At 42.5% G+C, this 26,796-nt stretch overlaps 1 protein-coding gene across 1 annotated transcript in view; it reads right to left on the bottom strand.

The window, feature by feature from the left end:
* The window catches only part of THSD7B (thrombospondin type 1 domain containing 7B), a 1,994,218-nt gene that overhangs the window by 155,370 nt on the left and 1,812,052 nt on the right, over positions 1 to 26,796 (bottom strand). Inside the window, exon 20 of the mRNA XM_078682458.1 lies at positions 26,263 to 26,380. Coding sequence (XP_078538584.1) covers positions 26,263 to 26,380 — 118 coding nt within the window. The remainder of the gene's footprint in view (positions 1 to 26,262; positions 26,381 to 26,796) is intronic.

The following is a 26,796-nucleotide window of genomic DNA, read 5'->3' as shown; positions in this document are numbered from 1 at the left end:
TGTCCTGGCAGTGAAAAATCTCCACGCTGATTTTAACAATGGCAAAGCTGGCTCGACAATAGAAAAGCAGTGGGTTACATTTTAACTCCTTATAATGTATAGCTTCACTTTGGAAATAGCTAGAACTATGATTCGATTACTCAAATTAATACTAAGTTCAAATTCAATCAAATGGTCAAGTCGGAATTTAAATTGCTATTTTGGCAACAACACTTTTAGAAAGTTAAGATTCAGCTGCCTAAAGCCTTTAGGAGCCTTTTCAGAGTTAATCCCCAACTGCTGCCTGGTGGCCCCTGAAATGAGATGTAAATGGATCACAGGAAAAATAACAAAAGGGCATTGGCTAGGAGGAGGTGTGACCTTCCCCTGACAGGATGAGCCACCAAAATACACATGCTTCAAAGGGTATTTACTGTCACAGGCAGATGTAATTCACACCTTGGCCTGCCCCTACTATTGTGCAAGTAGCCAGATTGCCATCACTCCCAGTTGTAGGAAAACTTGTTGCAAAACTGCTTTGAATGGGGGTGGGTGGGTTCTCATTTCTCCAGTACACACCTTGGAGTATATCCAGAGCTCTGCACAAGGAATGAAAGACTCTGCCATATTAGTTTTAGGTTGAGAGGAGCACTGGGGGATATTTTACAATACACCACACAGAAGGGCTGCGAAAATGAATAGGGCACCCCAGGGAACTTTTACTGCAAGGAGTGTCAAGGAGTCTTCCTCAACCTCAGGCTGGCACTGACAATAAAAGCAGCACCTTCAGCACATGTTTTAGAACATGTCTGAACCTGTGTACGTTAAAAGATGGACTGCACCTTATGTTGAGCCTGTGGAGAGAAACCTCAAATGCTGGACTTGCCCCCACTTGTATTCAGGACAAATGAGTGGACTCCAATTGCTAGTTGACTAGCTTCCATTTCAGCTCCAGGATCACAAAAGCTGCAAGAAGCCCAAATCTCTGTAAAGCCCAAGTGACCAGTCCCAAATGGATATGCCCTGGACCCTGCTGGTTGCCTCTGGGAGAATGAGTCCCAATTCCCAAGTGCTGCCCAAAAGGAACTGGACTCTTGGCTTTGGCTGGTGTTAGAATGTACGTGTTACAACTTCAAAATCGAAAGACTGGACACTCGGAAATATTTATGAACTTTCCACACAAAGAACAAGAAGTTACCACTGGACCACCACCAACCCACAGCCTCCGACATCAAAATCCCAGTCGGACTCAACTTGCTGGTTTTCGCCGCTGAAAGGATACTGGCTTTCAGAACAGTTTCTAAGTCTGAAGATCGAGGATTTCACTGGAGCCAATGCCAAGCAGCAACCCAACGACAGCAATGCCCTCTTGGGCCCAGATTTCAAACTCCAACCACCTGGAGTTTTCCCACTGTCAACTACAAGAGCCTCAAACTTCCCACCACAGCTGAGGCTCCCTCTTCCGATCTGGCTGGCACCCTGAGCCACCAATGACCTCTTTGACAACATTTTCCACAAAACAACTAAGTTAAAACGCAAACACTCGCAGTGAACTGTCCTTGACTCCGGCTTCTTCATGGTCAGTCTTTTCACCTTCACCCAGTCGAGCACACACAGCTAAAAGGAGATTGACTCTTTGAGCTGTATGGTGTTAGAAACATCTAAAAATTGAAACATCGTATCTCCAGTTCCCTACATGAGACTTTTATCATTTTTATGTCTGGTTGTGAAAATGCTCTCTATTTTTATAAATTGGAGATGGATCTTGTTAGATCTTGCACCATGGGCGTGGGTCTCCTTCCATTTTTTTCTGTTGCCTCCCATGTTTTTGCTATGTTTTTGCTGGTCTAGATGCTTTGGGCACTCTGCCACTGCTATTCAGTGCCAAAGTGCAAGTGTTCCCTATTGTAAATTGTTGTAATGGATTAGTGACTCCATGATTGGCTTATTTAATTTACTTGTCAGACCCTAGTATCGTGCACTATGTGTGCTCAGGGCCTGTAAATCAAATGCTCCTGGTGGGCTTGCAACACTGGTTGTGCCACCCACAGAAGCAGCTTGTAAAATATGGCTCAGGCCTGTCATTGCAGAGCCTGTGGGCAGTCTGGGACTGCCATGTCGACTTGGCAAGTGCACACACTTGCCGGTCCCCAAACCTTCCCTTTTCTACATATTAGTCACCCCTAAGGTAGGCCCATTGGCAGTGTGCATTGTATGTAAAATGTAGGACACGCCCTGGTGTGTGTGGCATGTCCTGATAGTGAATTACAGCCAATTTCGTTGTTCACTATTGCAAGGCTACCTGTTCCCATAGGTCAATATGGGCAGTTTGATTATAACATCTTATAAACCTAACTGACACAGGCAACAATGTACAAATTTGAGTTTAGTATGCATGAACTCAGAATGTTAAAAAACATCTTTTAGTGAGGGTGAATTTTTACATTCTGTGTTTGAAAATACCACTTTTAGAAAGTAGGTATTTTTTGCCTAACCGTCCATGTCTCTGCTGGGTTTGTGTATTCCATGTCTGGTTTGTGAGTGACAGGGGGCTGGAGAGGGCCTTGGCTCCAGCAGTCTGATGGGTCAGGGCTGGGCTGAATAGGACCTGAATTGAATAGAGTAGGGGCAGAGATTTCCTTTCACTGACCTGAGCCCTCATAGAATAGAGAGTAGGGGAAAGAGATTTCCTTTCAGCTTCCTGGGCCAGGTCTGCTCCCAGACAATGCTGTATCCACCTCCTGCCAGGAAGCTGCACCCAAGAGGACAGAACTGGTTTTGGCTGGGCACAGGCACCCTCTGCCTTGCAGTATAAATATTGGGGCCTAGACCCCAGAATTTTAGATCATTTATGGGAATCAAGACAAACCCTTTGCCAAGGAGAAGAACTGGAGAAGCTGAAGGAAGTTTACTGCCCCTGTGCTGTTGCTGTTTGGGGTTGGCCTGCAGTGGTTACTTTATTGCGAAGGAAAGGAGAAAGGGAAGTTTGTGTTAACTTTTACTATCTTAAGGAAGATCTCCAAGGGCTTGTGACCAATGTTCTCTCTATTTTTTTCTTCTGTGTGCGGCAGTGTAAGGTTTCTGTGCGCTGCAGCCTATGCTATGTGCGCAAAGAACCGGACCTCACATATAGGTGCAGTGACAAATATCAGTGCAAACATCACTCCAAACTTTTGCTTAAAAAATGAAAATACAGTGCATTCCACACATACAGTGCCACACGATGGCTCTTAAGGCAGGTTTGCAATTTACATACACACATCATGAATGAATTGGTTACACAGGCAAGTATACTTCGGCTTTGGAAAAGCACAGGACTCCAACGGCGGTACCAATATAAGATTTCACTAAAGATTTTCCACTTGAGCTCTGTTCATAGGTGGGGAAATGTCAGGAGCCTATACAAGATCGCATACCTGGGGATACATGCAAGGGGACACATGCTATTCCCCCCCCCCTGTGTGCATGCACCACAAGTTCCTACAAGGCATGGACTTGGCAGTCCATGCCCTGCATGAATTTGCTTTGGCGTTCCCATTTCAGGGCCTTTTTTATAGGTACCGCCGTGGGACAGCTGGGCACTTTGAGATCTTCATGGTGCACATTCTTTGCAGCAGGCATATTAACCCTCTGCGCTACCTTAAAACTTACACTAGAGAAAACTCAGAGAGTTATCTTGACATATTTAGTATTGCATGAAAATTGCTGAAGTCAAAGAAAATCGCAGCAGGTGCTATTAAAGCAATATTATACCTGCAAACACGGCATTCCTCCCACCCACATCCCAAAGTCTGCATCTGGTACAGTAGCACCGGTCACACCCCCTTAAAGCCGGCCTTGGTCCCACGGCTGAGCCCTATTAACCACAGAAATGCAGCAAGTCTACCAGGGACATCCTAAGGATTTTGGGTGCCCCGGACCATACCTATTTTGGGGGCCCCTGTTCAGAACAGGGTTGAATTTATCAGTTCATTTCAGCTCTTTCTTGCCCTCTTAGGCCAGGTCACTGACAGCATACAGGCGCAATTGTCAGAATTCTAAATGTGTTTACATCTAATGTTCAGGGATAGTGATGTGTGTTATCAATATTGTAACACATCAGCAGTTCACTAATATTACTGCAAATAATATCTGTGACACACTCCCATTTCTCATATGTTTGGTCCTATTGTGATCTAAAAGAAACCTTTTTATGGATGTTGCATGAAAAATAAACATTTCTCTGCAGAATGGCTATAATAGACTCTATACATCACCCACCTTAAAAATAAATTAATGGATAATGGTATTCAAAACAATTGGTTTAGTAATTATTCAAGGACATCACAGCAAGACTATCAGGAGGCTCCCCTATAAGGCTGGGCCCATGGGCCAGAGCCCAATTTTGCCATGCCTTAAATCGACCCTGAAGTCTCTGCCCTGCAAAGTACAACACATCAGGCCTTAGACTAACACATTTCAGTGTGGTGGTCCGCATCACTGCACTGAAATGCAAAGTCCGGCATAATTGCAGGCCCTCAGGAGCGCTGGTAATCATGCATGAATACTGACTGATTGATTTTCACTGACTAACTTTAACTCCTGTGCTTCTTTTAACTGACTGACTTTAACTCCTGTGTGCTTATTTCAATTTTCTACTGACTGCTCCCTCCAAGCAAAACAAAGCTGAGTCAGAATCGTAACTTTCACTCAATGGGGTGGGGCTAGGCAGTGGGTGTGTGCTCATGTGAGTGCGGCAAGAGGTGGCAGAGCCATAGTGGCTGAAGGCTGGAGTAGGCCCGTTGACGCCCAGACCAAGTGGTGCAGAAGCAGCGATAGCCCACGCTGTCAAAGCCAACCTGGTGGTAAGTTCTGAATGACTGAGGGGGAATTACGAGGAATGATACAGGATCATGCTCATGCGCGCTTGGTAAGTATGACTTGATGGAATGGTGGAACCCCCTATTGCCGTGGAGTCAAGTGTGTGACATATCGGTTGAATATGTTACTGCTAACCATGCGCCTTTTTTGCCTGTTTCACTCCGCGGCTGCTAGGCCTCTTGTGGGTTAGAATATTTGCTATCTACGAGAGGGCAAGTCTGCATATAATTGACAGAGCCGAGCCGGACATCCTGGTTGGGTGTATGGTTTCCACATTGAGAAACATACCGGCCGTTTGTACAGTTTTCTTGAGAGGCCAAAGTTTGTCCCCGTGCAGCTGCTACTGAGCCATAGAATCATGCTCTGGCCGGTGTTTGCCAAGGGAGTCGTTACGGTGAAATGGCCCAAACCACTTGCTGCTCCTCAAGAGTCGCCTTGCAAAATAAGTAGTGCCTCGTTGAGGCATTTCTATCACTGCTTTAAAATGTACTTTCAAGTATTATTAGCACCAGCGCGCCGCCCCCTTGGTGCCGGTCCAATTCATTTCAGCACTTGCGCATTAAGTTAGCAGAGCCACCAGCCAGGTCAGTGCCAGTGGTGTGTAGTTCTGTGACAGCCTGTCTCTGCAGGGTTGTATTGGTTACATCATTTTTTTAACAGTACGATCAGGTTAGCTAGGTTAGTGCTCTTCCAATTTTGGGGGCTTGCTCAGGGGCGCAACTAGACCAGAACTTCTGGGGGGGGGGCTAACACTCACAGCCAGAGGTTAGATTTACTGTTCCCACTCCAAAGTAAGTAAATATTGGGAAAGTTGTAGCAGGGTTTCCGTTCTCCCACAGAACTGTGCATAGAGATTTGGAACCTCGGAGAATTAGGGTGACCCAAAACTCACCCCAGTACCCAAAATCCCCTTACCAGGCTAGCTACAGTGTCTCATTGGTCATCACAAACTTCCAATGATTAGACAAACCAGAACATGAACTTACGATACCTCAGGTTACGTGGAACACATGAACACTCTTTTGTTATACTATCATTTCAAACCAGAACGGGGAGTAAATGAGGACACGTGCACATTTGAAATATTTATTTACTAATGCCGTTTTCTCAAACGCAGTATCTTAGATAATACAAGGAAACATATTATCACAAGCAAAGTTATCAGCATAGTTACTAGTCCATAGAAAGCAAAAGGTGATAGCATGCTAAGAGGCTTTAATGAATAAAGGTTAATAACACCTATTTCTCACCCTCCCTAACTAGCATATTATATTAACATCAAAGAAGGTCTCTTTGGGTTTTAGCAGGGCGGGCCCATACCTCAAGATCCTAGTATGAAGAGATCACATCAGCTTCCACCAGCTCTCTCTGCATGCGAACCGCATCAAGTGTGTGTGTGTTCCTTAAGCAAAGCAATATAAAACGCGCCTAAAGCCAGAACTTGGCAGGAGCTGCACTTATGTTATGTCTATGAAGGTGCGGAGATCAGACTTCACAACAATTCTGTGTTCAGTTATCCTTGAAGCTTCAGCACTCTCTGTACAGACATAGTTTACTAAGCAAAGCTGATATCAGAGCAATAACATATTATTCTCATGTAAATCACAACGCTCTTGTAGGTTGAAAGCTAAATCAACAAGTAAGTGTCGTGTGCAGAAGCAGCAAAAGGAAAAATGGTGTTTAAACATTTAATAAGCCCACGCTAACTTAACACAATATATAGATAAGCAGTAACTATATGACACCCCCCCATGATCCGAGCACGGATAAGATAAGATAAGATAAGGGCCTCTTCATGAAAACAGAGTTCAAGAACGATGAGCAATGTTATAATTTAAAAATTGATGGGAAAAAAATTCCATGAACCAATTCAAAAAATTCAAAATGTCAATACTGTGTTCATCAGCACTCAAGTCAATAGGTCTGGGAGGTGAAAAAATGCAAAGAAAAAGGTGTCATGATCAGAAACCAAGAAAGTTTTTAGGGCAAGACCGAATATGCAAAATATGCAGCAACAGCCTCCAACATGAAATCACCGTCTTCATCTGAAAACAGTTTAGCCATCCAATTCAAAAGTGGGAAAGAACATACGTGCTCTTCTAGTACCGGAGCCTCTATCACCATCAGAGGACAACTCGGTGGGTTTTCAAGAAAGCTCTGTGCCAAGAAATCTTGGGCTGCTGCGAGTATGTTCCAAGGACCCATTAGTCCATGCATCAATGGCAAGGCCATAATCCTATCGCCAGAACAAATCAACTCGTGAGCCACGACGGGACACATCAGCTGATTAAAATCGACGTCAGGAGAAACCGACTTGCAGAGACACAAATCAATGGCCCAGTCAAAATCACAGCTCAGGCAATGAAATACAGGCTGGACACAGGTGAAATAGGAAAATCGAACCGACAATCCAAACGCCGTGCTTAAAGTCGCAAGCGGCAGAGTGCCATAATATTCAAGCATCCTGTTGCGAAACAGTGCCAGGAGGGGCTGCGGGGCTTCTTGCACATGAAGGGCATCCATATTTAATGAAACAAAAAATCACCTGAACGCCTGCCGCTAGTGCCAGTAAAACCGGGAATCCACCAAACAAACTTGAAAAAATAGAATGGAAGAACGCAGGAATGACTCCAAATATTTTCTCAAATGAAGTCACGAGACCGCTGCTAACTATTTTAAAAAATGCGCCAGCCCCGTCGTCGAGGACGCGTTAAAGATTGAATGAACCAGTTCGCTGAAATGCAACGGTAAATCAGTATTTAAAAGGGCCTGAAGCTCTGTACGGGTGTTAGCTATGTGAAGCACGAATGTTTCTCGAGCCGAACTCAAGGCCACTTCTTTTTGGGACAATAGAGCTCTTATTCTGCTCATGCCATTGAACTCCGCTTTCAAGGTTGGGATGCGCGGCCAGATGGAAACATCCCCGTTCCCATGCGTGGGTGGGTATAGCACATTTTTGCAGCAAACTACACATTCAGTTACTGTTACCACATAAGCAACACCTTTAATTAACCCGCAACAATCTTCATTATTTAAAAGTAAATAACTTCCGTTCCCCAGTAAGGTAAAAGTTGGGATGATTGCTGGAACTGGAGTCCCTTTTAAAACACAGGCTAAGTTTGTCCGGTCCTGGTTACAAGAAATGTGCAATTGTATGTGCCTACACATTAATGAGTGATCTGGTGTTTCTGTACACTCCTCCCCATTCAGATACACCTCCTGTCCGTCTTTCAAACATCTATAAGTAAAAGGAAGGGACCAGACTTCATGGAGAAACGCACTACCTAATGGTTCATATCGACCTATGGCAACATATCGCATACAATTTGTAAATTTATACAAAGCAAAAGGTAATGTTATCAAACCGTGGATAAGCCACGTTGCAGCGGTGGCCTCTGCCACAGAAAAAGGCAAGGACTCTAATCTCTCAATATGTAACATTGAAAAGGATGCATCTCGCATGGAAAGCAAGCGCTGCTTGTCAGTTAAATTAAAGGGGGCAAAGAGAGAGGAGACATTCATGTAGGTCCATGGCACCTTGCCAGATTTCCACGTTTGCAGGGTCCACGCAAATTGCATGATAGAACGCAATTGATTTTGACCATGGTACAATACAGATACTTCATCCTGCACAATATCCACTACAGAAGACACAATATTATCTAACGTGTAAATGCGGGAAGAAAGCATGTTAATACTATTGTCTACCACTGCAAGCACTTTTTCTAGATTGGCTTGATCTATAGCTCTAAGGCGTGTCGCCGCCTCAATCTGTGATGTCTTCCAGATTTCATTGTAAATAGCATATATCCATCTTTTTGATCTACCACTAGCCGGGCCTTTTATGAAATCATTTAAATCTACATCATCATTCAGCTTCGCAAGATGTAATTTAACTGCAGACAATTTAGAATGTTTCAGCCAATTTTGACATAATTTGCCCACTGAGTAAGTCGTGACCGAATGTTGAGTTTCAAAACGTGGATCAGGTCTGACCTGTTTAAAACCATCAGATAAACCTAGAAAACGGTGCTGGCATGAACTAGCACTTCTGTGCCACATCAGCCAACCTTTTGGATCCATACTGGATATGTTAAAGGATGAATTCAGCAATAGTGTTTGCAAGTCCCTAATCAAAAACTGAGTATAATTACTCCAGCCAGAATATTCTTCTAACTCAGGGATGGTTGGAGTATTCAATTTTTAGAAGTAGCCAATCCAAAGCATGTTGTCTGTGAAATAGAGGAATTCAAAAACAACATTTGATTCGGGATGAGACAAGCACGGTGCAAAGCCTCAGTGCCTTGTACCTGCCAGGTTTTAGAACCCCAAACAGATTTTAGGTCAATAGTTTCCTTCCACAATTCATAGCCGCCAACTGCCAGCTGATCAAGAAAGGACTTCAAGTACAATAATTTGGTATCGGTAAGTCTAACCTTGGACATAGGCTTCTGTGTCATTTTGAAATAAAAGGACTCGGGATTAGACTGATTGAAGTCAGTAAAATAAGTGTACTTTTTCAAAAAAGTACTTGAACTGCCTTGTTTAGGAGCGGGGCAATGCTCCCATTGTGTATAATTTACAGTATTCCTTCTAGAAGTAGTTTTATGTAAGAAGTGATTGCCAAAATGTTGAAAGCAAAACAAATCACCATAATTAGCAGACTCTAAGTACAAATCTTCTGCATCAAAGGCAGCATAGTATTTCAAATCAGAAAACAAAGACTCTACGGCCTGAACATCCCAATCATCAGAACGTATGTTTTGTTTCACTACATCCCCCATGTTAACTCTAAGCACATTAGGGACATTAACAACCTCAGTAGGGCCATGAATTTGAAATCTAACGGCATCCCACACTATCCCATCAAAGACAGGCCAAGCAGTGAGGTTAACAAATGTCAAGTCTCTTTTCAGTCTGTGTGCAGAATGCGATGAGGAAAGGGGGGCCAAAGTTCCATTGAGATGTCGAATGCATGTTCTTTCGTCGACATAGTGTCCATTTACAATCCGGAAAAAATAAAACACAAACCCAATTGACATAAAAAGGTAAATGGAAAAAAGCACCAGCCAAATATATGTCAAAGGGGGAATCAAAAAATGTTTTTTAAATAAGCTGGCATAAACTGCAAAACGTGAGGGTTTCTTCGAGGCATTGGAAACAGTGTCAAATGAAAATCTGGATTCTGTGGCCAAACGTGATTGCAGGTCAGGCATGGATAAGTCAGTGGGGTAAGTGTAGTCTATTTCATCATGGTCAGTACCAGGCAAAGTACTTAATAAAGGACTGGAAATTGCAGGCAATTCGATGGCCACTTCGGTTTCAGGATTAGAAGCAGTGACCAAAACTGAATTTCTCACAATGGAAGGACAGGAGACTGCCGGTGTCATACTAAGAAGAATCGGCCACTCTGTGTATCTTGACATTGTCAATTGAGATAAACCTGTTTTCCTTACGACCAGGAAGCGGTGGTAAAATGACTGTTCTTGTGCCCTTCACTCCAAGGACTGGAACCGGAGCTCGATAGGAAGGACCAAATTCTTTCTTGTTATCGATCTTCTCTCGAACCAGTTCTCCAACTTGGAGTAGCCAGCCAACTACCGGGATCTGCAACGCAACATCCGATGTGGAGGGCAAATGTTCCTTTGCAAGACTGTCTCTGGTCTTTTGTAGATCCTGTAAAACATTGCAATGTTCATCTACGTCAAAGGTTGTGGCGCAAGCCACGCAGTCTAGACCGTCAAGGTCAGGGACGTACATCTTGATGCCAAAGAGCATTTCGTATGGGGTCCGCCCACCCAGAAACCTTCTAGGGAGATTATTAAGAGCACGCTGCACACCATTGAGGTGGGCCAGCCACTTTCTGCCAGTGCCTATAACTCGAGCTGTCAAAGATTGCTTTAAATCACGGTTCATTCGCTCCACTACACTATTACCCTCAGGTCTGTAGGGAGACGAAAACTTGACTTGGACCCCCATCGAACTCATGGCATCCTTATACGCCTTAGAGGCGAAAGCCGGACCCTGAACGAATGGAAGGTACCACAGGCAAAAATCCCTACAAAGACACGCACTTCGAAGGGAACCCGTAGGATGTTTACCTCCCTTCTCAGTGGCAGCAACAGCCGCCAAGATGTCATCATCAATCTTACTTTTGGACCGTGTAACTGCTGCAACTAAATATGTAGACACCGCTGATTTCGCTGCTCATCCGCAAGCGAGTTACCGACAGCGTGGACTCCCACACGCTGATGGCCGAGAGTATGAATTACAAAAACGAGTGGCAACGTAGCCTTAAGCTCAGCCACTCGAGCCCAGATCATCTTGTGTTTTATTGTGCTACCCTTGGAATCACGAAAATCATTCTGAATCGAAAAGAACAAGTTTTCATTGTAAGACTGGACACAGTAATAAGAATCACTCACAATAAGAGTCGTCACACTAGGATCTGCGTACTCCAACGCTAGTAATAGAGCACGAAGCTCTGCCAATTGTGCGGTGCAGTCCCCGAGAGTTTGCGTGTGCACTACTCTGGACTTGAACTCATCGTTCACCATGGCACCGACCACAATGGCGCATGCGGAAACGTAGGCGTGTTTAGAGCCATGCGCAACCTGCGCGGAACCATCAGTGTAAATGATGCAATGGAAGTCCTCCAAAGGTCGCATAGCCAGAGGAGCAGGATGAACGAATTCATACTGCAAGTACTCTTGCGACCGTAATGAGGTGTCAAAAATAAACGTGACATCCGTGGACGTCAAGGAAGCAGCCCATTGAATCCACCGAGGGTGCAAAGCTTTAGAATTTGGTACACTGGCTTTCGTAACTGCCTCCAAATGAGGACAGGGTGTAACAACCAACATGCGCTTTCCCTGTGACAGAGCACCTTCCTTAAGAATCGCCATCTGCACAGCCGTTAAAACCTTCTCCACAGTGGAAAAACGCATTTCAGCCGAAGTGTACAAGTGTGACTTGTAAGCAATAGGTACTGTGTCTCCTTCATTAAAAGTGAGGTACGTGAAACCCACTGTCCCAGGAATAATTCTTATCACCAAGTTGGTGTGGTTATCACGAGTCAGTAAAAATTTTGAAGCGAGCAGATCAGCCTGCAAGGATTGCAAGATGGCTGAGTGCTCTCAGCATGATTTGGAAAAAGTTGGTTGTATCAAAGCATACAAAGGCTTGATACGCTGGGCATATTCCGGAATGTATGTCCTCCCGAAATTTAAAAAGCCCAGTAAAGACTGTAATTTTTTCAGTGTTGTAGGAGCGCGCAACTGTGCACATTTCTCCAAGAAGTGAGGAGCCAAACCTCTACCTTCATTATTGAGCTCATAGCCCAGGAACAACACTGTGTACTCCGCAATGTGCGATTTTGTAAAGTTAAATTTGTAACCCATGTCCGCAAAGGTACAAATTATAGAATTCACACGACACAGATGCTCCCAAATTTCGTCGTCTGTGAGATATATGTCATCCACATATGAGCAAGCAACTGGGTCGATCCTCTCTAAAAGAGAGACTATGCGGGCGGTAAAAATACCAGGACTATTCTTATAGCCCATTGGGAGACGCCAACATTGTTTTTGGACTCCAGCGCTTGTAAAACTGGTCCATTGGGAGCTAAAGCTATCCAATCTGTGGGCATAGAACCCGTTGGAAATGTCAAGCGTGGTTTTAAAACGCTTACGCACTAGACTATCCACTAGGGCAGAGCCGTGAGTATTCTGTACTGCACAGTTACAGCAATGCGAGTTCAAATGCCGGTAATCCAATACCAAACGATACGACTTGTCAGGCTTGGTCACAGTAAAAAGAGGGTTATTCATCGGTGACACACATGTTTCAATTACTCCCTGATATTCCAATTGTTCAAGGATTGCCGCTACGGAAGCTTTGGCTTCACGCCGTATGGGATATTGAGGTTGAGGCTGCGGCTGAGACCGCAAAGGAATCTCGTGGCACGGGGACAATTTATCCCAACCACATTGGTTGCGGTACAGAGCCGGTGCTAGAGCCCTAGCCCACTCTTCTGCAAAATGCTGCGCATGCTCTTTCGAGACAGTGTTCGCGAAACTCTGGAGGATTACCTCCTCCCCTCTCGGAGCAGCGAGCACAAAAGGTGGGGGCCAGTCAGCCTCCGAAAGCAAAATGTCATACGTAGACGAAAGATTTTCCCAAAATACCCCTTTGATGGTACGTTGTATGTCACCTTCTATTAACAGGATAATTTCATAAAGTCTATCAGGAGGAGCAACTCATGTATCGGCTGTTTCTATCACAACATAAATATCAGTCGCTGTCACCTTCAGTAGTGGACGCAGGGCCTCTCTCACAATGGTAATCTCCGCCGCGCTGTCCAGCAAAGTCAGAGCCCATGTCAGATTCCCAAGCCGCGTTCTCACTATCTGTGGCATATCGATGCGCTGTTAAAGCCGCGACTTTCTTTTTGGCAAACTGCGGTCTCTTCGGCGTTGAGCCGTCCTGCTGTCCTGTGCCTTCTGTCTGGCGGGGCTGGTCACGACCTTGCTGACCACCCGACCCCTTCCGCCTCCTCCACCACCGGTATTCGGGGCCTATGAGTCCTGAAAGGAACGAGGAGAGCGTTGATCAGAAACCTGAAAGCGATCAGGTGATTTAATCGTCGCGCGATCGCGCAAGTCATAAACACGTTCTGTTTGCGCAGGCATCTGAGACGCAGCATGAGACTCCTGTTTTTGCTGCTGTTGCTGTTGCTTACCCTGTTTCTGTTTTTTAGGCCAATTTTGTTTTTTGGACTGGGGCTGAACTTCCGTTTGTGAAGTCTGCCCTTGGGGTTGCTTTTTCTCCTTTACAGAAAAAGGCTTCAGACCCTTGCTATTGCGACCCACCTTTCTATAAGCAGCCACAATAATCCTCGCCAACTGCCTGGGTTTATCGGCATCGGGAATCGCCTCCAAGCATTAGCAACTTGAAAGTTCACTGCATCCCCCTTGACATTAGCAAGAATGAGATCGCAAACTATATCAAAGGAGCCACACAGGCGCATACCCAATTCAACCGCTGCCTCCGGTCCGTGATCATCTTGAACACGTTTAACGATATCAGGCAGGACAGCCATAGACGGAGTGCCGTAACACCTCGCATAGACCGCCGCAAATGTTTTTCCCCAGGTCTCACAGTCAACGAGTTCTGGGGCCAAATCCTTTGGTAAACTAATCGTTAAGATCCTATGTTTATCTCCAGGAGTTGTATTAGGAAACACTACTTCCAGTTGGTCAAATTTCTCGGCAAGCCAGAAAGGAAAATCATCCTTTTCCTGGGGACGCTTACCCATCACAGCATTGACCATCACAGGACCGAGCTTCAACCCGCCCTGTCCCGCTGGAAGAGCCGGACCCCCCGGGGGCCCACCCGGGAGATGACGACCTATGTATTGCACTAATGCACGAATCACGGCAATAGAAACTACATGTAGTCTACGAACCTCCGCTAAGGTACAATTGCCGTGTTGTGGATGAGGAGTAAATCCAGCCAAAACAGGCCAATTTGCGCCCGGAATGGACAAAGGACCTAACCTCGGAGTGGTCAAAGAATGGGGTAGGGCGCCACCAAACCAAACGCGATGCTGCCAATGATCAATAGGTACTTCCAGTGCCCTGTACGGAGAATATTCATTCGGCACAGGTGAGGGAGTGTAATTGTGGAACACACCAGAATTAGCGTCCACAGCCGGAAATGTCACCCACGAATAAAAGAGTTCGTATGGGTAAGCTGCTTCCGCACTCACCACCAGAATCACAGCCAAGCCATCAACGGGTACATTGTAAGTTTGCAAATGATTGCGCACCGCTATGCGACTATGCTGCGGAATGTCCACTGGCTGGGCCATGACTGCACAGGAATTTTAGAAAAACAAAGGAAACTTTGTAGCACAACTGGGTAGTAATTCAAGGAAACCGTTTTAGAGAGATTCAAGCTTGAAAAGACCTATTTCAAAAATAGGTAGGTTTTTCCGACACCACCGTTTACCGGAAACGACAGTGAAGGGGTTAAGGTTTGAATGATATACTACTCGAGTGTCATGATATAAGACCACCAATGTATGGGCGCCATGTAGCAGGGTTTCCGTTCTCCCACAGAACCGTGCATAGAGATTTGGAACCTCGGCGAATTAGGGTGACCCAAAACTCACCTCAGTACCCAAAATCCCCTTACCAGGCTAGCTACAGTGTCTCATTGGTCATCACAAACTTGATTAGACAAACCAGAACATGAACTTACGATACTTCAGGTTACGTGGAACACATGAACGCTCTTTTGTTATACTATCATTTCAAACCAGAACGGGGAGTAAATGAGGACACGTGCACATTTGAAATATTTATTTACTAATGCCGTTTTCTCAAACGCAGTATCTTAGATAATACAAGGAAACATATTATCACAAGCAAAGTTATCAGCATAGTTACTAGTCCATAGAAAGCAAAAGGTGATAGCATGCTAAGAGGCTTTATTGAATAAAGGTTAATAACACCTATATCTCACCCTCCCTAACTAGCATATTATATTAACATCTAAGAAGGTCTCTTTGGGTTTTAGCAGGGCGGGCCCATACCTCAAGATCCTAGTATGAAGAGATCACATCAGCTTCCACCAGCTCTCTCTGCATGCGAACCGCATCAAGTGTGTGTGTGTTCCTTAAGCAAAGCAATATAAAACGCGCCTAAAGCCAGAACTTGGCAGGAGCTGCACTTATGTTATGTCTATGAAGGTGCGGAGATCAGACTTCACAACAATTCTGTGTTGAGTTATCCTTGAATCTTCAGCACTCTCTGTACAGACATAGTTTACTAAGCAAAGCTGATATCAGAGCAATAACATATTATTCTCATGTGAATCACAACGCTCTTGTAGGTTGAAAGCTAAATCATCAAGTAAGTGTCGTGTGTAGAAGCAGCAAAAGGAAAAATGGCGTTTAAACATTTAATAAGCCCTCGCTAACTTAACACAATATATAGATAAGTAGTAACTATATGACAAAGTGTTGGACTTTTAAGAGGTTAGATTTACTGTTTCCACTGTAGCATAAGCAAAAGTGGGGAACATTTTGGAGTTTAAAGGATTTAGATTTAGTATTCACAAATCATAGTTTTTTAATGAACATATATAAATATTGAACAAAATAACAAATTAAAATACATTAATTTAATGATTTAATATTTTATAATATACTTTTTATACAAAAAATAAATGAAAAATATAAAAATGATAAATATTTAAAATATATGCAGTTCCCTCATTACTACCGAAAAACAAACAGAAACAACCACTAACATACAATTAAAATGAGTACAAAAAATAAACATGAAACATTAATATTCAAATAATTATTACATAACACAAACAAATTAAAACAATTAATAAAAATACCATCATTTTAAACTAATCAGTTAACTATTAGTTAAAAAATAAAATAGCAATTACGCTATCTATTTATTCATTTACTTAGCTACCAGTTAATACAGTCATTTAAATTAATAATTAACTATAAATTAAAAATAATAATTTACAACCCACTAGTAAATCAGAAATGTCGAACTACATTTAAAAACAATTAAATATGAGGTTAAAAATTACAGATGATACAAAAAAACTAATAATATAAAACGAATACCTCATAATGCCATAATAACTAATATTTACCAAAATTATTAAAACAAAATATTTTAGAATAAATAAAACGATATTACATACTAGGACATTTAAAAAAAAAAAAACAATATTATGTACCTATAACCGCAACATGCATACCTTCTATGTTTGAATCAACATTGAAGAGCTGTTACAGCTGTTATGTGCAAAGGTTGAAACGTTCACCTTTTGTTCTTCTCAAGAAGAAAACTCGGGCGCGCCTGAGATAAAACTCCAGACACTGCCCAGCTAAGCCCACAACACTATCTGCCCCTCTCTATTCACAAATGGAGCGCAGCAAGTCTACAAGCACGACTTGCTTTTAGACTTGCTGCCTTTTATTTGTTAATAAGCCATAGCTGGGGGGCACATTGTGTGCCCTTGTGATGTACTTAATTGCAGCGCATGACAGGCGCTGCCATTAACATGAGTACTTTAACAAAGGCACACAATCTGACCGTTTTCACGCCACGTGCATTTTAAAAGTGACGGCGTAAAGGTCCTCAGTTGCCTGTGAGCGCTTCACGTTTTATAATGTGCGCTACAGGAAACATAGCTGCGCGCGAGCCCAGGCGCGCACCTTATTGGAAACAGTGCTTGTGACTGAGCTTGCCTCCTGTTCTGAAGTCTCAGGGATACAAAGACTTCAGCAGTAGCTCCCCCTGAATTCCCTTGCTGGGAATTCTACCTGTACTGAGGTGCCTGCTGTTGTTTAGGCCCTCTGAGAAACTGCGTGTCACTGGGAGCTGGAAGCGCGACGCAACGAGGAGAAGCGTGTTGCCGCCGCAGCAGTTTCTGTTGCATGGCCGAAGAAGCATGCTGCAGCTGTTCGCTGTTGCATTGCAGATGAAGTATGTTGCATCACTGCAGAAGTGTGCTGCCACCGCAAAGGTCGCCGCCGCATCACCGGAGAAGCGTGTCGCAGAGCCAGTCGCGGCTCCAAAGTTCATCGATTTTGATGCAAGACCATCAGGCGTGCACGCATCGCATCCATGTTGTCGCATCGCATCAAAGACGCCATTTTATCGCATCGCACTGGATCATCAAATAGGATCAAAGTGCCATCTTGTCGCATCGTAACCGGAACACAGTAAGAAACCGAAGCATCAGCTCCTCTCTGGTAAGGAACTGACGCATCACTGCCCCTGCGCTGCAGTAAGGAACCGACGCATCACCTCCTCCAAAGCAAGGAACAGATGCATCACCTTCCCTGAAACCCTTTTGTGTGTTTTGTGTGACGCATCCAAGGTACTTTGAGAGTAAAGTGTTGCATTTACCATCTACATTAAACTAAATCATTTCTAACATTTTAAAGACTTTTTAGATTACAGTATTGTGGATTTTTGTTGTTTGATCTTGTGTTAAGTCAACTAAAGATTACTTATTTTTCTAAACTGGTGTGGTGTCTATTTGTAGGGTTTTCACTGTATTACTGTATCTGTTCACAAATGCTTTACACACTGCTTCTAAGATAAGCCTATTTGCTCGTGCCAAGCTACCATGGGTGTGAGCAGGGGTTATTTTAGAAGTGTAGCCTCTTACCCTGACTAGAAGCAAGGGCCCCTATTTGGACAAAGGTGAAAAACATTGCCAACTAGAGACCACCCATTTCTAACAGATCTTTATTGCCACTCTTAAAAAAAACTAATCTTGATCCCCTTGATACTAACAACTATCGTCCTCCAGCAAAGCTGCCCTTTCCGGCAAACTGGTGGAAAAGGCAATGAATGAAAAGTTAACCTCCTTTATTGAACAAAAGAACCACATGGATGTGTCACAGTTCGGCTTCCGTAGTTGTCATGGCACAGAGACTTCCCTTATAGTTGCTACAGGGGAGATTCGCTCCACCTTGGATAGTGGCGGCAAAGTAGTCTTGGTCCCATCGCTTTTGATATGGTTGACGACATTTATGGGGAGGACCAGCAGAGCAAATTGGTGATTAAAGACTGTGCTCCTACTCTGCTTACGTCCTTCTTAACTCATTGAGTTCAATCAGTTAGTTTAAGTGGAAAGAAATTTATAACCCTACATCTTACCCTGTGGTGTTCCGCAGGGTTCATCTTTAGGTCCATCCATGTTTAATATCTATGGGCCCGATTCACAGAACTAACTTAAGACAAAATCCTAAACTTACTACCATTTTGGTATTCACAGAAGGCACTTACTCATTTTGGTATTCACAGAACGCACTTACTCATTTCGGTATTCACAGAAGTTAGGAGTCCTAACTTTAGGACTCTTAAATGCCTTCTGTGAATATCGAAAGTCTTAAAGTTAGGATTTTTCTCAATTTAGTAGTAGTAAAGTTAGGACTCCTAACTTTTGGACTCCTAAATGCCTTCTGTGAATACCGAAAGTCTTAAAATTTTGTTTTTTCTCAGTTTAGTAGTAGTAAAGTTAGGACTCCTTACTTTAGAACTCCTAAATGCCTGCTGTGAATAATGAAAGTCTTAAAATTAGGATTTTTCACAATTTAGTAGTAGTAAAGTTAGGACTCCTAACTTTTGGACTCCTAAATGCCTTCTGTGAATACCGAAAGTCTTAAAATTGGGTTTTTTCTCAGTTTAGTAGTAGTAAAGTTAGGACTCCTTACTTTAAAACTCCTAAATGCCTGATGTGAATACCGAAAGTCTTAAAATTAGGATTTTTCCCAATTTAGTAGTAGTAAAGTTAGGACTCCTAAGTTTCGGACTCCTAGATGCCTGCTGTGAATACCGAAAGTATTTAAATTAGGATTTTTCTCAGTTTAGTAGTAGTAAAGTTGAGAAAAATACAAATTTTAAGACTTTTGGTATTCACAGAAGGCATTTAGGAGTCCGAAAGTTAGGAGTCCTAACTTTACTACTACTAAATTGAGAAAAATCCTAATTTTAAAACTTTCGGTATTCACAGCAGGCATTTAGGAGTTCTAAAGTAAGGAGTCCTAACTTTACTACTACTAAACTGAGAAAAAACATAATTTTAAGACTTTCGGTATTCACAGAAGGCATTTAGGAGTCCAAAAGTTAGGAGTCCTAACTTTACTACTACTAAATTGAGAAAAATCCTAATTTTAAGACTTTCGGCATTCACAGAAGGCATTTAGGAGTCCTAAAGTTAGGAGTCTTAACTTTACTACTACTAAATTGAGAAAAATCCTAACTTTAAGACTTTCGATATTCACAGAAGGCATTTAAGAGTCCTAAAGTTAGGACTCCTAACTTCTGTGAATACCGAAATGAGTAAGTGCATTCTGTGAATACCAAAATGAGTAAGTGCCTTCTGTGAATACCAAAATGGTAGTAAGTTTAGGATTTTGTCTTAAGTTAGTTCTGTGAATCGGGCCCTATGTTACCCCTCTGGTAGGACTCATCAGATCCTTTGGGTTCTTATTGGTACCTTACACTGATGATACGTAGATAGTGGTGTCCCTTTCCAATACGAAGTGTGCCATTCATGAACTCTTTGGAAACTGTATGTCTGCAGTCAGTGACTGGATGGACAAAAACTACCTTAAACTAAATTTGGCAAAAACAGAGGTGATGCTGTTCAGACATAACACATCCTTTTGGACCCCGTCAATCTGGCTACAGGACATGGGAGTTATTCCTATTCAAAAGAATAAAGTTAAGAACTTGGGAGTCATGTTGGACAGCAGACTAACCTGTAAAAGCCAGGTTAATGGAGTATCCTCTTTCTTCATTTTAAAAACCTTGAAGGATATTAGACATCTGATCCCTTATGACCTTTTAGAAACAGTAGTCATTGCACTGGTTCTCTCACTCATTAACTACAGCAATGGCCTGTATCTTAATCTGTAAGTAAACCTTAATCAGAAATTACAAACTATGCAGAAGTCTGCAGCCAGAATGCTTGTAAATTTACCTATATCCAATCTGCTACCCCAGCCCTGAATGAAAAGAACTGGCTCCCTGTGAAAAAGCGAGCCGCTTTTAAATGACTTTCATTGCCTTTGAAACTTTAGCTTGATCAGGCCCGGAGTACTTGAAAAACAAGTTCAGTTGGTACATTCTTAATAGATCCCTCTGATATAGCCATGGGAAAAAACATATTGTGCCCGACATAGACTAGCTACCTCGGGAGGCAAAGGCTTTGTGAAAAATACTGCACTCCTCTGAAATAATCTGCTTCTGGATATAATAATAGGACCTACTCTACTAATTTTCAGGTAAAAATTAACTTCGCTTTACAGCAAACAATAACATCTAATGGTCAGGAAATCGCTGTTTATTCTTATGCACACCTTTCTTGCTTCAGACTTGCGCCAAGACACCTCGGGGCACAAGAGTGCTCAATAAAACCCCAAATTAAATTGTGTTTGTTATCTACTTTTCAGCTGTTCTCTGTACTGATAAATGCTCTACACACTTTGCCTAAGGTAAGACTTCTTGCTCTTTACTGCAGATACCAAAGTTTTGGCATAGGTTTAAATTATTGAGACCTAACTGGACCTGTTAACAAATAGTTACATTATTGCTTTAACTAATACTCCAGTTTCTCACAGCTCTTCACTGAACTGCAGTACAGATTTCTCTGTTTTTGGCATGCCTGATTTGAAATCATGACGAGGCATCTTAAATGAGCCTCCCTACATTGGTAGAAGAATTATTGCAGAGTAGCAGTAGTAATGGGCTGCTTTAGGGCTGGGGCATATTGTAGCATAATGCCAGGTCCAATGTGGCTCCACTGTGGCATGTGTTTCCAATGATATACATACGCAACACAACCCAAACTCACAAGAAATTTGTATTGACAATTTTCACTATTTTCTTCACACTTAATTATATATTAAATTGTAAAGGCACACTCTTGTCACAGTTGAAACTAAGTCAATCTAGTTTGATAATGAAAATGGAGTCCTTGTGCATAATTTGCACTTTAGCAACAGTTTACAGAATACATTCCCAGAGCAACATCTAATCAGAATTAGAACATTGGTATGCTGGGAGCTCCATTGAAGACAATGGAGTGCTCCCTGCTTCTACGCGCCGGTAAAGGCCCGCAAAGCAACATTCCAATGTTCTACAAAGGACTCTCAGCGCTCGAGGGGATTTAAATCTCCTCGAGCTTCGAGAAGCCTTTGTTTTATTTGTTAGAACATTTTACCCTCTAATGGCAGAATGTTCTAATAGCCCTTCTTAGCAGGGCTATACCGGCTATTAAAGTCCAGCTCCCTTGTTAAAGTCCCTCGCCTTCGACTCTGGCCTTTAACGCGGGAGTGGACCTTTAATAGCCGGTATAGCCTGCTAAGGCGGACTATAAGGCTATAGCCTATATTAAAACATTGAAATGTTTGGAGCTCCATTGAAGACAATGGAGTGCTCCATACTTGTAAGGGCTGGTAAAGGCCTGCAAAGCAACATTCAATGTTGTTTTCGAAGGCCTCTCCGAGCCCGAGGGAATTTAAACCTCTAGAACTCCGAGAGGCCTTTGTTTTATTTATTGGAACATTCTGCCCTCTAGTGGCAGAATGTTCTAATACCAAAGTGGGATTTGGGATACGCACTCGTCGTTTACTAATTTGTTCAAAATGTCTTTGTGGGTAGGTGGTGCCCGTGGGGTAACAACCCCTGTACTAGGATTGCGGTACAAATGTATTGCTTGCGTTGCTCCCTTGAGAACCACGTCTCCCCAGAGCACTCACAATATTTCAATAAAGTTTTACTGCTTGTGTTCAGAGTTCATTGTGTTTTTATTCAAATTTTCATTTTATCTTTTCTGGACATAATATTAGTCTTCTATTTCATAGTAATAATAGCCCATGTGGCCCAATGCATTTCGGGCGTAGCCCTTCCTCAGGGGCCTTATGATTCCTGTAAAAGTAAACAAGTACAGTTTCAATTCACTGTCCCTTCTATTTAGGCTCATGTAAGTACATAAACATAAACTTCAACTCACGCATTTCATAAATATGCCAATAGAAAGAGGTCACGTGTTCAAATTTGCATATATACCCTGTATTTCTCCATGTAAAACAACATGAGACGATGAATTTTACTCAAAGATTTTGTCGTGTTGAATGTGTGTTAATCACCAAAACCACAAAACAGTAAAGTGTAACTGTGTCTGAATCCTGTTCTTAAACAATGTTCTTTGTAAACGATACCAGGTAGAAAGTGGGAAAGTGCTAACCTTGTCTGCCGGGTTGGGTTCATTAAATGGACGATTGACGTGCATGTAGACGAGTCTGCGCAAGAGAAAACATTATCAACCGCTTGTAACAGATGTTTCAAGCATGCACTGTTAAATTACGACTGTGAAGCCCGAAAAACGGGACTTACCATAAAGTAGTTCAATGGCGCGTTCGATACTCCTCGTTTACCGGCGTTTCGCAAAACCAGAAGTCCCGCGTGTTAAAAGGACATTCTGGGGTCACGTGGGTCGTGCGAACGATTGGCGAAGTGTGATAGGTGGTAATCGTCCGGTGTATGTGTCAGAAGTTCTGATTGGTTGTGTTGAAGTCACATGTGTAAACACTGCCGGCGTGCGATAGTGCAACTGAAGAAAGAATATTAAAAGTGTGTAGCATTTGATAACAAATACATTTGGTGACAAACGCGAGCCTTGATAAAATGTGCAATATTATCTATGGTGTTGACGGGCAATTATAAAACGTTTACATGATATTGTCTAATACAGTGGATGTAATACATTTCAGTATATAGCAAATGTTGATGGTAATACTTTACATTACGTAATGCTACACACTTTTAATATTCTTTCTTCAGTTGCACTATCGCACGCCGGCAGTGTTTACACATGTGACTTCAACACAACCAATCAGAACTTCTGACACATACACCGGACGATTACCACCTATCACACTTCGCCAATCGTTCGCACGACCCACGTGACCCCAGAATGTCCTTTTAACACGCGGGACTTCTGGTTTTGCGAAACGCCGGTAAACGAGGAGTATCGAACGCGCCATTGAACTACTTTATGGTAAGTCCCGTTTTTCGGGCTTCACAGTCGTAATTTAACAGTGCATGCTTGAAACATCTGTTACAAGCGGTTGATAATGTTTTCTCTTGCGCAGACTCGTCTACATGCACGTCAATCGTCCATTTAATGAACCCAACCCGGCAGACAAGGTTAGCACTTTCCCACTTTCTACCTGGTATCGTTTACAAAGAACATTGTTTAAGAACAGGATTCAGACACAGTTACACTTTACTGTTTTGTGGTTTTGGTGATTAACACACATTCAACACGACAAAATCTTTGAGTAAAATTCATCGTCTCATGTTGTTTTACATGGAGAAATACAGGGTATATATGCAAATTTGAACACGTGACCTCTTTCTATTGGCATATTTATGAAATGCGTGAGTTGAAGTTTATGTTTATGTACTTACATGAGCCTAAATAGAAGGGACAGTGAATTGAAACTGTACTTGTTTACTTTTACAGGAATCATAAGGCCCCTGAGGAAGGGCTACGCCCGAAATGCATTGGGCCACATGGGCTATTATTACTATGAAATAGAAGACTAATATTATGTCCAGAAAAGATAAAATGAAAATTTGAATAAAAACACAATGAACTCTGAACACAAGCAGTAAAACTTTATTGAAATATTGTGAGTGCTCTGGGGAGACGTGGTTCTCAAGGGAGCAACGCAAGCAATACAGAATGTTCTAATAGCCTTATAGCCCTTCGTAGCTGGGCTATAACGGCTATTAAAGTCCCACTCCCTTGTTAAAGTCCCTCGCCTTCGGCTCTGGCCTTTAAGAGCCGGTATAGCCCGCTTAGGCTATATTATATACCTATGCTACAGTAGAAAACATTTCAGAGCTGTTCACCACCAATCACCTAATTGATGTACAATTGGACATATTCTATATGCACTTTAATAAGAAAACACTGAAGTATATCAGAGACTTCAAAACCACTCATTATTCCTCTATCTACAGTTTACTTAATTTCTCATTCAATAGCATTGATCATGACTAGGAGTGGATGGAGGTGCATATTCCAAGGGCTTGAAAGTTCATGGATTTTTAAGGGTTTGAAATTTGCAAACTTCAAAATGTTAAAAAACGCAGATTCAGCGACGCATTACCATAGTAAGAGTCCATTGTTACTGTGGCAATTGGCCAGAGAGGGCAAGGTGTCATTGCCTGCCTCAGCTTTAAGACACATTTCGGCCTCTCACTTCCTACTTCTCAAGTCACTGTCAATGAGACTCCTTACTTACTAGGGCAAAGTCCTACTACCAGATAATGCCTACTGCAGCCTCCCCAACCTTTATGGTTTTAGGAGAAAAGGCTTCAATAGCCTAATGGACGAGAAGGCCTGAATTTCTGCTCCAGGATGACATCCCCCAGGGATTGTTTGAAGCAGGAATTCATTCAACAATGACTTCTTGCTTAGTTTTTCTGCTTTTGCATGAAACTACCAAGGTGGAAGTCTGTGAATGTTCACAGTGCTTAATAATCCCTAAATAATGTTTAATAACCTTGCATTCCTGGTAAAAATTATGAGTTCCCCTATTCACGACATACCCTTGAAAGTATGTGAAAGCTTATTTGACTTATTGACTCAAGTCTTTGCTGTTTCTCTCTTAGCCCTTGAACCACTTATTCTTGGTGTCCCGGAACTTCTATGGCTGCGCACCACCAATCAGTGCATATTTCATAAAGGTCAGTCCTCCACCATTGTGTTTTGTGTCTATTCAGAAATCTCTCAGAATCATCATCCGGCCATTTTAATTCTCTGGACGCTACTTACACTGTAACCATCAAACCTTCTTCTTCTACTCCTTACAAACAATCTCTAAAGCTCATGTGATTAGCTAGCGTTCCCACACATTGCACCCATTTAACAGCATGTGGTATTTATGACTAGTTGCTGGTTAATGCTAAGCTGTGTCAAGGCACTGACCAAATAAGTCCACCCATACTCTACACCCAGAATCATTCCACATATCATCTTCTCCATGCCCAATGCCATTCTACTTTCACTATCAACTGGCAGCCTCTGTATCTTTTTTAGGAGAACCCTCTCCAACGTCAACTCAATCAGTCAGTCCACCCGCTGCCCGCTACCTCATGACCTCAAATAATACACTCTGTCCACCTTCTTATGATTAACCTATATCTCTCTCCATTTACATTAGACACACCGATTTCAAAAGCACAACATGGGCAAGGCCTATTTCTCCTTCTGTTATCCTTATCTATCTATGATTTTTCCGTATCTCCCCTTTCACATGCCATCACCCTCTCCAACCATTGCTGCCACATTTGAGCACATTTCCTCAGCCAAAAACATCTCGACTCTGTCGGCTGCCTTTTCCTCTTGTTAAGCCTTCACCAGAAATAAACAAGAATACAACATCTGTGATAAAGATTCTTTCTGGACTTCTCCAAAGTTATCAAGCTGATAACCATCACTTATTCCTGAAACGATCAATGCCATAAACAATCATACTGCCGAGTTGTTTGAGAATTAACTCGTGGATACGTTCCTAAAGTGCCCTTTTCAATTGCTGGTTGCTCTGATTACTGGAGTGTTCCGGCTGATTTTCCCTTGTAAACTTGAACACTTTGCATGATTAAGTGGCTAATTCAGAGCCACCGAGTTTGTGTTTGGGCAAATGTATTTTTAAACCTGGCACATGACACATATTCTTAACAAAATCGCACCTACCTAGAAGGAATGGCAATTGGTAACATTGCATTATTAACACATTTAAATCCTCTGTTAATCCTTTCTGCCATTTTATCTCATAGCCACTTTGATTACCTGCAACACCGCATGAGCGCGAACACTGGGACCATGTCGACCATTCTGAAAGATGACAGTTCACAGCACACTCGATAAGGCAATGGATGCTCATTTTTGATGGTTTTTCCAGGTTTCGCTTTAAATCAGAAAGTAAAAGAAAATAACATTTTAAAACGGAGCTTCTAGTTACCACATAAAGTGTTTATTCACAGCCTTGAAGTAATTGGATTCTTAATGAAACATGCAAAATTTGCTTTCAACATAAAATCAAATAGTTTAACAGTTTATTTTTATATCCCATAAATAAACAACACATTACAAACAGAATCAAGAGATGTTCCTAAAAGTATTATAGAGAAGTACGTGAAACGGTCTTGCATTTGTTTTTTAATGATGTTTATTGGGTTTGGCGCTTAATAAAAAACAAATGCATGTGTTGACATTTCATTGACTAATGATTATTTACCCTTCAACGGATGCATATAATATGGTGTACGTCTTGATCAACAGGATAGATGCCGCACAGGTACTCGTAAAATAGGGTTCAGAGCC

This window comes from Lissotriton helveticus, chromosome 3_1, assembly GCF_964261635.1.
Source record: "Lissotriton helveticus chromosome 3_1, aLisHel1.1, whole genome shotgun sequence".
NCBI classification, from domain to species: Eukaryota; Metazoa; Chordata; class Amphibia; order Caudata; family Salamandridae; genus Lissotriton; species Lissotriton helveticus.
Note: the sequence above shows the minus strand (reverse complement) of the source record. Positions and strands in the feature narration are given on the sequence as shown.